The sequence below is a fragment of the Alligator sinensis genome, unplaced genomic scaffold (genome assembly GCF_000455745.1).
Source record: "Alligator sinensis unplaced genomic scaffold, ASM45574v1 scaffold353_1, whole genome shotgun sequence".
Lineage (NCBI taxonomy): Eukaryota > Metazoa > Chordata > Crocodylia > Alligatoridae > Alligator > Alligator sinensis.
This window is the reverse complement of record NW_005842075.1, coordinates 775,527-788,979: the sequence shown is the minus strand read 5'-3', so window position 1 is coordinate 788,979 and position 13,453 is coordinate 775,527. Positions and strand designations below refer to the sequence as shown.

Sequence of the window (13,453 nt, the reverse complement as noted above, 5' to 3'; positions counted from 1 at the left end):
GGGGGGGGGGGGTGGGCAGACAAAAAGTAAGAAAAGTTTGCAACGTTTTGACTAGATATTTTTTTTTGTCCCATACGATGAAACAAAGCAAATGGCTGTTCTGACTCTGGGAGTTTATGTTGCTCTCATTCCCAAGTTCTCCCCAGAGTTATGAGTTCCCAATCGGCAAATGATGAACCATAGTAGAATCTAGAGCCCTAGCCATGCATCTTCCTTGCCTTGGAAGCTGTGGCACCTGCAGACACCAGGGGGAGTCTGCATGGCAAGAGATGCCTCAAACCTTTGGGTGCCTGGTGCTCTCCACAACTGAACATGTCAAGTAAGAAGAAACAACATAGGATTTTTGGCAGAAGTCTGTCAGAACAAGTACCTTTCAGAAATTGGCAATTTCCAAAAACACCAACAAAAAAATAAAATAAAAATCAGAAAATCCCCCAACCAGTTTACATGCATATTACTACATTTTGGAAATGTTTTTTTTCTTCTCTCTCACTTTGCAGAGTCCATTTCAATCAGTCAAAAATAAAACACAGCTGACCAAGTTAAAAACTAGCAGGCTTTTCTGACACGACCTAATGTTTTGACTGCATCTCATGTGTCATGCTGAATCAGAGAAGAGCAGTGACTCACAAGGGAAACAGAATACCTTAGTGACAAGCTACAACAGCACTCCTCTCCTTGAATATGTAACCATAATGTTCCTTCTTTAATACCCATGTTAGATTAAATTCCTTATATACAATTCTCCTAGTAACAGAGTATATTTGGCATTATTGGGGTCACTGATTTCATTAACGCAACTGTGAAAGGGGAAATAAACATCACTAAGATTAACTCAGAATGTAACAGAGTCTTCTCACTGCACTAATGTGAACCCTTTCACCAGTAATTGGGAAAGCCCAATAAATTCCAGAAAAACATGATGAAAAAAATTTCTGCCAGCTGGCTTTCCTAACTTGGCCAGGGAGCACTGGAACATCCCGACAGCAAAAGAAATACAGCATAATAGGTGAAGCAGCAGATGGAGATACATGCAGACTGAATGCTTTGATTGTAAAATATTTTGGTATTTAAGATGTTTTGAAAACTATCCGTTTCACTTAACACTGTTTGAATTTTCATTCCTAAGATGTGGGGTTTGAAAACGTGTATTTGCATTACAATACACATACTCATACATAAGGTTGTGGGTATCATTTGGGCTGGGACTATATTTTGTGCTCTTTATACAGTGCGTAATGTTTTTAGTCCTGATTGAAGCACTGAGATTATGCCAAAACATTAATAACACAGAACAGTAAAAGCTCTTTTGTCTGCTCCTTCCAGATATGATCTCCCTAGCATGTGGCTATACATTCTTAGGTCCTAGTGGGCATGTCTACACGAGATGCTTACTGCACAGTAGCCTAATAATATTCCATGGTAGTGTGCCGGTCAGAAACTGTGGCAATAAGCTACTGTGCAGTGTTATTAGGCTACTGTGCAGTGACTGTCACAAAAAACAAACAAGGCCAACAAAATCATGCATCGGTGCTACTGAGCAGTAAACGTAGTTACTGTGCATTCAGTTACTACTTCGTTAAGGAGGTACTAAACTAAAGGTGCAGGAACTATGGCACATTAAATAATGTGTACATGCACCCAGTGACATCAAGCTGCTGGAATGGACTGCAGATATCAGAGAGAAGCCTGATAAAATTGGGAATAAATTTCAACTGGGCACAAACTGGACTCTGGTTCAGCTGGTCCAGAATCAGGGGAAAGCTAAGATTGGAGTAAAGACTTCTTTCTCTCTGAGTTTGTAACGTACTAAAGAGAAAATGGCCAGACCAAAGAATCTGGATCCCATATGATGCATTATATTGAGATTTTTGTGATTGAAGTTACCCTCACTAAATAAATGAGTAATTATTTTGCACCTATTCCTTTTATCAAAGGGAAGAGGGAATGACAAAACAACCAAAGTAGGATTTTTTTTTCTGATAGACCCCTCTGGAAGTTACAGCAACAGACATATGAGCATAACCTCTTTCATGTGGACCTCTTTAGCTTTCTCATCTCTCAGACATTTACCCAGTTATTTTTACCTTGACAGAAACAATTCACTAACTTAGAAGTGTCATGGCAAGAACTTCAGCTTCACGGTTTACATTAAAATGTACGAAATTGGTTCTCTGACCTACTGTTTAAACTTAAAAGTTCCTTGCAACATAAGAAAGAGAGCATTTTTTAAAAATTAATGACTGATACAAACATCTCTCTTCCCAATTACAAATTATATTACAAAGAGTTTGTTCTCATATTTTTTTTTACGTGTGTTAAAATTACAATTCATTGCCCTCACTGAAATCTGAAATTTGCTTCCCAAAATGTAGCTAACATTTTGTATGAATTTTTTTGTAATTCTTATGCACATAAGTATGTAAGTCTTATATACATAAAGGCTCATAGAAAGCAAATTCTAGCTTGAAAACAGGCACACACAACATAGGAAATCCTTGACATTTTTGCTGGGCATAGGATTGTTTGTTAACTCAGTAGTAACACAGCTCCCTAGATATCTGGAACAGGTACAATTAAGGAATGTAAGGAGGGATTCACCCACAGTTTTCATGGGTAAGACCATGTACACTTAGAGGGGCTTTCTATGGATGTGATGAGAGAAAAATGCATTTCAAATCTGCACACTTCCAATAAGTCTTACACATGCAATTCAAGTATCGATCAGAAGAAAAAAAAAGTTCCAAATATTTTACAAATTCCCTAATCCTGTTTACCTACTGCTTCTTTCCAATCAGTACTACATCTGGGAGAATCAAAGTTGAAGAGGCTTCTTCAAGTTTGCCTTCTAATAACAGGAAACATTCTCAAGAAACATAGCCAGTACTATGTTTGCCTAACGAAGAACCTATACATGAGTACTTTCAGAGAAACGCTTGAGGGTGATACCATTGTACAATGAACAATTAAAAAAAAAATACAGAAAAAAAGACAAATTCAAAAAAATATTAGATACATAGCTAAGGAGAAACTCTTGTTTTTCCCCAAATAGCAACAGTTAAGATGTTGGTTTCCAAACTGCATCAGTTCATTAATAATGCCAAAACACAGATTTCATGCATAGATTTAACACACACAGATTTAACTTAACATTAAGGCCTAATTCTGTCAGTTACTACTTTTTGCAGAGTACAGTATCACTCCATGTAAGTAAGGGTGGTGGAATCTGACCTTGATTTGCTATGTTTTAAAGACAGCAGTTGAGAAAACATTTCTAGTCTACATAGATAAGGGCTTATTAAATATACTTTGATCTTTCTTGCTTTGACATTAGCTAACTTGACAAAGACTGAAGAAGACATATATGCTTAAAGTTCAGAAAGCATAAAGGAAAATGAGCCCCATTAGCAGCTTTCTTTTGGCAGAGGAAGCAGAGATTGTTCAAGATGAATAATGAATCATATTTGACATTTAAAGGCTTTATTTTTTAGGCTAGATTTCTACAGTAGCTGCCTTCCTTTCATGTTCCCACAATTCCTGAAAATCTGCACATTAATCAACATTTAAAAATTCTGCAGTGTACAAAAGATATGGTTGCTAAATGTCCTCTTTTGTAGAAGGAGTTTAGGGATTGGAAAGTTAATGCAAAATGTTTGCTTAGCTCCATAAATATGAACTCTAGAAACTACTTTAAGACTGTAAAACTCAAAAGTACTGGCTGTAGTGGTTACTGAGTTTCTTATGTAGAAAGAAATGCAAAAAGGAAAACCGTGATCAATTTGAAATTCACTGAGCTGTAAAAAACTGTCTACATCTCAACTGTATTGTAAAAGTATGCTTAATAAATATACACGTTCTGGGTGAATATAGGTGATCTATATAGTTTTTACTGATTGTAATGCCATATTAACTCTCTGCATTTACTGAGCTAGGAAGGTACATTAACTGCTAATGCCATCTGTCTCATGATATTTAATTATGGGAAACAACCTTAAAAAACACAGAAAGGTCACTTAAAATTGCCATTTCAATAAAAAATGCTAAGGAAATAGGAATTACTTACAGTATTTAATATAACTACTAAAAAATGCTCAATAAGCTAGAAATAATTGTACTGGGCTTGTATGCATCTTTCAATTCTTTCTGCCATTCCTTTGAAATGTTCATCGCTGTTCTTAGCCTTTCCACTTGGGATATACTTTTTATATAAACTTAATCTACACTGTGGAGAAAATAAATTTAGCTCTCCTAGTGGACTGGTGTTGAAGAGCAAGAGAATATGGCTATACTCTGCAGACACAAAGAGATCTAATCAAAGAGAAAGGTGCGTCAAACAGCCTATATGCTGGATCCAGTCCACTGGCCTACTGGCCAGTAATTTTTACCAATTTTTACTGGCCAATCAATTTTTACCTTGGCAGAATCCACTGTGGCATTGTCAGACCCAAGATATCAAGCCAGAAAGAGGACAGGACTTCACTACAGCAATTCCTAACGGGGTTGGGGACAGGAGAACAGTATCTCCTTTTCTTGCACCCCAAAGTTCCAAACAGAAAAAAGATATGGTTCCTCTTAAATAGAGGCATTTCTTAGAGGACAAAGGTCAGCCAGCCTGGGGTTCTCTGCCATCTCCAAAGGGTTAAGCAGTTCCTCTATCGCCAATTTCGCTTGCACAGCCCTGAGCCCCTCAAAGTTACTTCATCTCTTCTCTTTCCAGTCCAAACAGCCTCAAGTCCCTAGCTACAAACTCTTTCCAGATTCCCTGGCTCCCAAACTGACTCCCTTTTTTTCAAGACACTCCATCCATTGTGATATGAATCTCTGTCAGCTTCCCTGGATTCCCAGGCCATAGGGATCTAAATGCATTCTGACAGAAGATGTAATCTTTTTATTATTCCCTTCTCTTTTACACATGATGGACAGGTGAATGGAGAAAATAAAAACGCTACAGCCCTGCCCTTTACTCTTCATGGCTGGGGTCCGACATTCAAAAAGTCTGAGCCTGAACTGATTCAATCTTTGCAGGTTAGTCTAACCTAGCTAAGCTGAATCAGTTTGTAACTGCACAGACATCTCCTCTGGACTGAAAAAATGCAGGCACATGCCTGCAGTGGTTCAGGTTACAAGCTGGGGAGCACTAGAGCAGCCCTCCTTTCCCTGCTACAGAGCTGAGCTGAGGGGGTTGTGGCCAGGCCCTGGCAGGACACTGATTAGGGAGGGGTTTTAACCCCAAACTTGCCTGCAGTCCCAGACTTTTCTCTGCTCACTGCCCAAGGGGAAGAAGTGTTGCCAGACCCTGCATCTGTTGATACTGAGCTTTTCAATCTTCATCTCCCCTTCTTGTTCAGACTGTCTGCAAACCGGATCTAACATCTTTGGTGTTCCTTCTTGAAGACTGATAGATTGTAGCTAGTTTTATCAGCCCATCAAGCCCTCATTAGTTTCAAGCTCTTCTTATCTGCAGGGTGCATTTGCAAGGCGCTAGCTGTCTGCCCTTTGCTCCAGTGAAATTGAAGACCCACACAGATACCTCTCAGCTTTAGGTAGCATGTTGGGGGGGAGAAGGGGGCATGGCCAAATACTGGGCCCTTTCACTGGGTACCTGTCATAGGAGAGAGGCGGGAGGAGGGGATCCCAGCTTGGGCAGCCAGAGGGAAGGGGGAAGCCTGGCAGCTGCTGCAGTCTCTCAGCCAGCTGGAGCAGTGATAGGGCTCTGGATAGGAAGGAGAGGGGTGGGGCCAACCCTGCTCTGCTCTAGCAGACAGCCCCGTCCAGCCCAGAGAGCATGCCGGGATGCTGAGGAAGCATGGTTTAACTTAAATCAGCAAGGGGTCTGGGACAGCCATTGCCTAAACTGGTTTGACACAAATCAGTTAAGTCTGATACTACATTCAACCAGGTTTATCTCAAAATGGTTTCAGCCATTTTCAAACTGGTTTATGTGCACTGAACATCTGTTCTGTTACAGGTTTAAACCAGTTTCTGATCACTTAAACCAGTTTGTGTGTAATGTTTGTTCCTAACCCATATGAACAGGAGAGGAGAAGATTGAACTGCAGCTGGCCCATTTAAAGAAGTATGGAATGGATGACAGGATAGCCCCCTGGCCTCCTACTATCATGGAAAAAGAGAGAAAGAAAAACTGTTAACGAAGGGAGCAGAAGTAGAGCCAGGTAAATATTGGGAACATTTTTTTTTCCCATTAAGTATTCATTATCTAAGAATCTAGCCCCAAACTCAATTTCTTAAAGTATGGCAGATTCCTAATATAAAAATCTGAGATTGCATATGGAATTCTAACCATCATCTCAGCACAATGGATGGCTAAATCTTTAACAGGTAATGTGAATCATCTGAAATTAACAACCTTCTCAAATTAACATATCTTCACTATATCACTTCTTAGACAATAACATTTATTTAAAAATATTTTTTAAAATGTCTCAATTGTATGAACAATTGTACACAATTGTATAAAACAACTGTATGAAAAAGCAATTGACAAGGCAAACATGCAGAAAAGAGATTTTGATAAACAAAACCCATTTATTTAGCACTTTCGGTGGTTTAATCCACCCCACCCCGCACAATTTAAATTAGCTATTTACCTGAGAATAAATACCATGCAATAAAGCCCCACTAACCTTGTGCACACTTATAACTTGGAAACCGGTATCAAATAAAAGTCAGGCTTGTCCATGATTCCAGGTAATGTATAGAAATGCTCTGCAGAGAACCATATATTAAAAAAAGTGATCCTCACCTGTAGAAGTATGAACAACCCCTGACTGTGTTGTGAGTAAAATGTTCCTGAGTCTTTTCATTTCCAAAGTCCTCTAGGGGATCTGACCACAGGATATCACACATAGGTCCATATGCAGGTGGTTCCTTGAATCGATCTAACTAAGAAAATAGGAGACAGGAAGAAATGCTAACTACATATCATAGTGGCATCCAAACAGAACATGAATGATAAGCTTGTATTTCAGGGAGCTCTGACTTGAGACCCATAGCATTCTGCAATTTGGCTCAAAGTTGCTCTCAGCTTTTATGGCAGATTTTTGGCTGATGAAAGAACATTATTTGCTGGTGCCTCCAGCATGATCAAGGAGTATTTCAGCATTACAGAGTGAGAGAGAGGGAGAAACATTCTACTCCACTCTGCCTCTTTGTCTGCATCTCAGGCTCCCACAATCTCCAGTGCAAAATTTGGGAGCCTGTTATATCTATGACTTTCCAGGAAGCATGACATTTGAGTCAAGGAATTAAGAACTTTCTAATAGAAAATAACGATTGTTATAACTGAACACATTTTTTGCTTTCAATTTAAATTAATAGCCATTGTTTTAAATTGCTGAATACTGCAACATCTTGCTGTGATACTCTTATAGGTCACATCTCTATTTTAACCTAATTTGGACAGTTAAAAATCCCTTTTTCATCCTGATTTGTATTAAAAGATGAGTAAATTATACAGAAGCATGCTGTGGATGAGACAAAGCATAGGAAACTAGAAAAATATATTTAAAAAATAAAAATTAATTAATAATAATAAAAAAGGAATATTTTTTAAATCAATCGCTGTCATCATGACCACACTAAGATATTTTTTTTTTAAACTTTGCAAAAATAGGTGCATAAATCAGACTGACAGTTTATCAAATTCTCCACTCTGTCTAGGAAGCACAAGTAATGATGTAGTAGCATACTTTTTTTTCTAATATTCAAAAGGAATGAGGTGATTTTTCATGTTTTCAACACTAAATTAAAAAACTGTAATAAGAGAAGACCTCTGAATTTCTACACGTTCATGCTAGTCATAAAAATTCATTGCAAAAGTACATTCCTAACTTGTTTCAGGACTTTAAATAATTAATGTCTTTGAAACTAAAAAAAGTGAAATAATACACGTTCATAAATATGCAAAAACGTTTTCCAGGCGACTGCCAAAGATGGATAGACCCACTGGGGAAAAAAGTATAGAAGACAGTCGTGACTGTAACCTGGTATCTGAGTGTTAAACTATTTGAACCTGCCATTGTGCTATATTGTTTAAATAACTAATTTTTAGGCAGGGAATAATTATTTCAGTGTAATGAAATAAAAAAAACAACCTCTCTCTTATAGTTTAGAATTTCCATTCAGTAATTAAAATACAAGTAATGTTGTTAATTAAAATAATATTTAAGAAAAAACAGCTGCATTTATTGGTCCAATAATTATTTTTGTGTATAAGCATAATAATTGTTTATGAATTCATTAGGCCCCCTCTACCTGTTACAGGTACTACACAATTAACTGGTTCATTTTGCAATTATCTTGAAACAAGCTACATGTGCAAAGTAACTATAAAAGCTCCAACCAGCTACAAAGTTAGACCTTGAAAACATATACTAACTTTATTGCTGGTTGCTATTGAGCTTTAATTCGCACATGTAGCAGTCTCCCTTGTGGCTGGGAGTCCCGTCAGCTGTGAGCTTTTAGCTGCAGACATGCACCTTGCCTAGCTGGGGCTGCGAGTCCTGTAAATGCTGGGGACTCTGGGTCCCAGCAGCATCCCACTGGGAGTCTGCAAACTCCGAGTCCCTGTATCATACCTCCCAGTGCAGCAACCCAAATGGGTCCTGGTAGCTACAACAGGGAGCAGCTACAATCTCCTGTCCCAGAGGTGCGTGAAACCCCTGGGGCGGGGAGATTATTGAAGCAGCCATCTCCCTCCCCCAGTGTTTTCACACATCCCTAGGGCTGGGAGGTCACTACAGCTGTGGTCTCCCTGCCTTGGGGCTTTCACACACTGCTGGAACTGGGAGGTTGCCACAGCTGCGATTTCTCCATCCCCAAGGTTGGGAGACTTGCAGGGCATCAGGGCAGGCCCTAAGAGGAGAGGCTACAGGACCTGAACCTGTTCAGCCTCCACAAAAGAAAGAGGAGAGGGGATCTGGTGGCCGCCTATAAACTTGCCAAAGGGGACCAGCAGGCAGTGGGAGAGTCCCTGTTCCCCTGAGCACTACTGAGGGTAACAAGGAATAATGGCCATAAGTTGACTGACAGTAGATTCAGGCTAGATATCAGGAGGAACTACTTCACTGTCAGGGCGGCTAGGATCTGGAACCACCTTCCAAGGGAAGTGGTGCTTGCCCCTACCCTGGGGGTCTTCAAAAAGGAGGCTAGACAGCCACCTAGCTGGGGTCATTTGACCCCAGCATCCTTTCCTGCCCATGGCAGGGGGTCAGACTAGATGATCTGCTTAGGTCCCTTCCAAACCTACCAACTATGAAACTATGCCTGCAGCAGCTGTCTCTCCCAGTTGCATGGGTGAATGGGGTGCCTCTGTACCTAGGAGCCCCTCACCTAAAGGGGCTCCCCCTGTACTGGCACTCATGCACAATGACATCTAATGCATGATCCCAAAATTGCACCTGCTGCCATGCATGTGTAGTATGGCAGGAGGTATAACTGTGTGAATCACGCATTAGATCCCCTTGCATCTTTACCTGCAAAGGTAGAGGGGGCCTTAACATGATACAAAATAATCAGTAACAGAGTAGAAAATATTACATTAGCATTTACAAATTTACTTTACTAGGAAGTGCTACAAAATCTGAACATTTCTAACTTTAAAAAGATTAATTCTGAATACAAAAATATGCAAGGTCTTTTAGTACACCATCAGAGAAGAAAAACTGAAGTATAACAACACAGGGATTACAGAACGTAAACCTTTGTTTTGATCATATATGATGTTTACAAACTAACTCTATTGAGATACAAAGTTTAACAGAAATATCAAGGTAGCAGACCTCAACTTAGATAATTAGGGACCTACTTAAGTCATGGGGAATGCCCCCCAAATTTGTGGGCAGCCATTTTGCAGGCACGGCACCCCCACCATGCCTCTGATTGGCCAAGGTGCTCCAGTGGCCCCACCCCTTGTCACTGACTGAGCGAGCTGCCTGTCATCTGGTTCCACCCCTCACCACTGATTGGCTAGGAAGGCCATCAATACCCATGGGCGACTGGTGCCTCCTGAGTCTGGGGGGCACCCACAGAAGCTGGCGTCAGTGGTGGGGATGGGGCTGGCGAGCACCCACAGAATCCACGGGTGGCATTGGTGGTGGGGATGGAGCTGGCAAGCACCCACAGAAGCTGCCGGCAGCATCAGCAGCGGGGACAGGGCTGGCAAACACCCGCAGAAGCCACCAGTGGTGGCAGGGACAGGGCAGGAGAGCATGGGTGACTGGTGCCTCCTGAGTCGGGGGGGGGGAGTTTCCCCGTGCAGCTGACTGTGCTGACTGGGCCAGAGGGCTCTCCCATGGCCAACCACACTGACCCAGAAGTGCCAGCGGCACACCCGGAAGTGCCAGTGGCACTTTTCCTGGTGCCCCCACTCCCTGACCAGCATTCTCAGGGCAGGCACCAGTGCTCCCACGTGTCCCCCCCCCCCCCCCCCCAGCCTGTCGCCTAAGCAGGGAATGCTGGCTACCAGGGGGTGCACCAGCGTTCTCAGGGGATATACATGCACCCCCATGTACCCCCTATGCATCACCACTGCTGGCAAGCACCTGCAGAAGCTGCTGGCAGAGGGGATGGCCTTGTCAGGGGGGGCATGTACCCCCTGTGCTCTCCCTACCAGTAGCCTATGCCCCTACCTCATTTCCCCACACAAGCAAGCTGCCGAAGTGCTCAGTAAGTTTTGGGGGATTTTTTTCCCTGCAGGTTCTGTGAGTTTTGTGGACAATGCCAGATTCTGTGGAATCTGCAAATTTGGTAGGTCCCTACAGATGATTAAAGTACCAGAAATATTTTCACTGTGGATTTTATTAATTTGCTTAACACTGATTGATCTAGTAATATTGATGCTTTCCTTCACTGGAAACATGCAGCGCTACTAAAGACATGGCAAGAATTCCTAAGAATTACAGCTTCAGTTTTCAGATATAGAGCATTAACAAAATGAGATTGCTTCCACAGTTTATAGTGTCATTGTAGCATCTTCCAAGTCTCCCAAATATTTTGAAATAGAAAGAACCTCTCTCTCTCTCTCTCTCTCCATTAATCTCGGTATCACTACATATGGCAGAATATCAGAGTAATGCACTCAGAACAATAGGATTCTATTAGATTCTTTATTTGGTTTCTTTTAAACAAGAGATAAATTTGTAGATGATTTCACAACACTATTGGTGATTGTTGACTAGTTCAGGTAACTTCTAGGATTAAAACCTTGAGTAATGAACATAAAAATCACCTCATGATATAAAAATTGTTTAAGGGCAAGATTTTCAAAAGCACTCAGAGAATTAAGCCAAAAATTAAGCCTTTTTGAAGAAACCCCAGACAAGGCTCTGTCCAGGAGAAATAAAATTTTCCATTTCCTTTAAATTGGAAAAAAGAAAAGGTCAATCTGTGTTGATTTTTTGGACAATTCATATGAAAGTCCTTCACTGATTGTAGCAATAGTGGTTATATCATGAACTGAGGCAGATGATAGCTTGAGCTATATAACTTGGATAATAGAAAGAAGGGTCAGCAAAAGAAATCATCTTGTAGCATGTGAATGGCTGGATTTCTTCAAAGCAACAATCAAAAATTAATTTAGCCACATGAGACAGGTCCTATCCGATTTCTGATACAGCATGGAGAGCTGTGTGCAGCTGGTAAGTCTGTTGTGGTGGAAGGGGAGGAGGGTGCAGATCAAGGCCCCTGCAGTGAGGCAGGGAGTGGGGCTGGGGCAGGTGCTGCCCAGCCGGGGCAGGATGTGGGGTGGAGCCTCAGTTCATCCAGGGGGTGAGGGGGCGGCTCCTGCCACAGTGTGCAGCCTGGGAGGGCATGGTAGCGGGGGGCATGTGCCCCCAGATCTGTGCAGGGCATGGGCAGGGCAGGCTGCAGCTGCAAGCTGGGACCGGGGCCAGGGCTGCGCCGGGCTCTTCCTGGTGGGGGCTGGGCTAGGCTGTGCTTGGGGTGGGTGGAGGCACAGGGTGGGGGCTATGGGTGGAAGGCACTATAGCCACCCCAAAATTTGCCATAACCCACCCTCCAGTGCCACTGCTGTGCACCCCGAGCACAGCCCCAGCCCAAACCCTGCATATGCCAGGTAGAGCTCAATACAGCCCTAGCCCCAGCCCACAGTGGCAGCCCCTTCAACCCATGCAGATCCAGCAGCACATGCCCCTCCTCAACACGCCCCCCAGATGAGCCGTGGCTCCGTCCTGCACCTGCTCCACCCTAGCTGGGCAGCACCTGCTCCAGCCTCTGGCTAAGCCCCAGCCCCACACCCTCCCTCACCACAGGGGCCTTGATCTGCCCCCTGCATGCCTCTTCCCTTCTCCCTCCCCATCTACCACAACAGATTTACCAGCTGCACTTAGCTCTCCAAGCTGCAGGCTGTGCTCCTCACCGCCTACATGCTGCGCTGCGACTGTGCACATGCACGGGCATTTATTGGCCAAATTATTGGCCATATCAGACCAATTTCCGATACACTCAATTGTCTTTATACTGCTGCTGATCCGATAACAGACTGAAATTTTAGTGCACTTCTAATTACAGAATGTATAAACTAAAAGACCAAACATTTAGGAAAAGATTTTAGTTTAAGGAATCTATAGTTACTTGTTCAAATAATGAAGAGGTGTTATAAGCTGCCATACATTACTCATCAGAAATGAAGTCCAAACAAATGGTGTGTCATGCTTTCTAATTAAAAGTCCTACGAGAGCTGAACATGTGTTACTTAATACAATCTGGAGATACTGCTCTGATGAAGTCAATATTTTTCTTGGAAGTTTAAGGGCTTAACCACTTGCAGCAGCTCAAATAGAAGTGGTGCAAATTTGAGCTGGGGCTTTTTGCCTCCGCACACATGCCCAGACATGCACTTCGTTGTGGAGCAAACTGTGCCACTTGGGGCAAAATAACCCTGCCTGGCTCCTCCTGAACCTGCAGCCAGGGGGAGCTAGAGCCTGAGGTCAGCACCTGTGCTGGCTGGAGGAGAAGAAAAATTTGCCCTGGCCAGCAGCTCAGGGCTACTTGCCCTCAGAAACTTCTGGGGCCTGAGCAATTAGTATCTGGGGACACTACCCGTTGTGCCAAATGGACTGCTGAAACAACATCCCAAATTCACTTTTTAAAATACCCCCAAATCCACATTCTTCCACAATTAGAACAAAAGAGAGGGACTGATCAGATGGGCAATGTTTTATTGCTATATTTACAATGTTAAAGGAAGCCTACTAGTGTTTCTAGCATCATAATAAAGTAAATCCTAACAACCTATATGTTTTAATGTTTGCTTTTGGTTTCCTTATCACATGGTGGGTGTGTGATAGGGGGATGTATGGTTTGCAGGAAGGTGGTGGGAAGTGGGGAGATGTGGGTAGGTATGGAGGGATCTGGGGGGAAGCAGGTCAGTGTGTGGGTAAATGTGGGGGGGGGGGCTGTGGGGGGGGGGGCT

The 13,453-nt window shown here is 42.5% G+C and overlaps 1 protein-coding gene across 6 annotated transcripts in view; it reads right to left on the bottom strand.

Annotated features, from left to right (window-relative positions):
• PPP3CA (protein phosphatase 3 catalytic subunit alpha) overlaps nucleotides 1-13,453 on the bottom strand; it is a 344,753-nt gene that overhangs the window by 89,150 nt on the left and 242,150 nt on the right. For all 6 annotated transcript variants that reach the window (XM_025204265.1, XM_025204266.1, XM_025204268.1 and 3 more), the window contains exon 6: nucleotides 6,764-6,903. In XM_025204265.1, coding sequence (XP_025060050.1) covers nucleotides 6,764-6,903 — 140 coding nt within the window. The remainder of the gene's footprint in view (nucleotides 1-6,763; nucleotides 6,904-13,453) is intronic.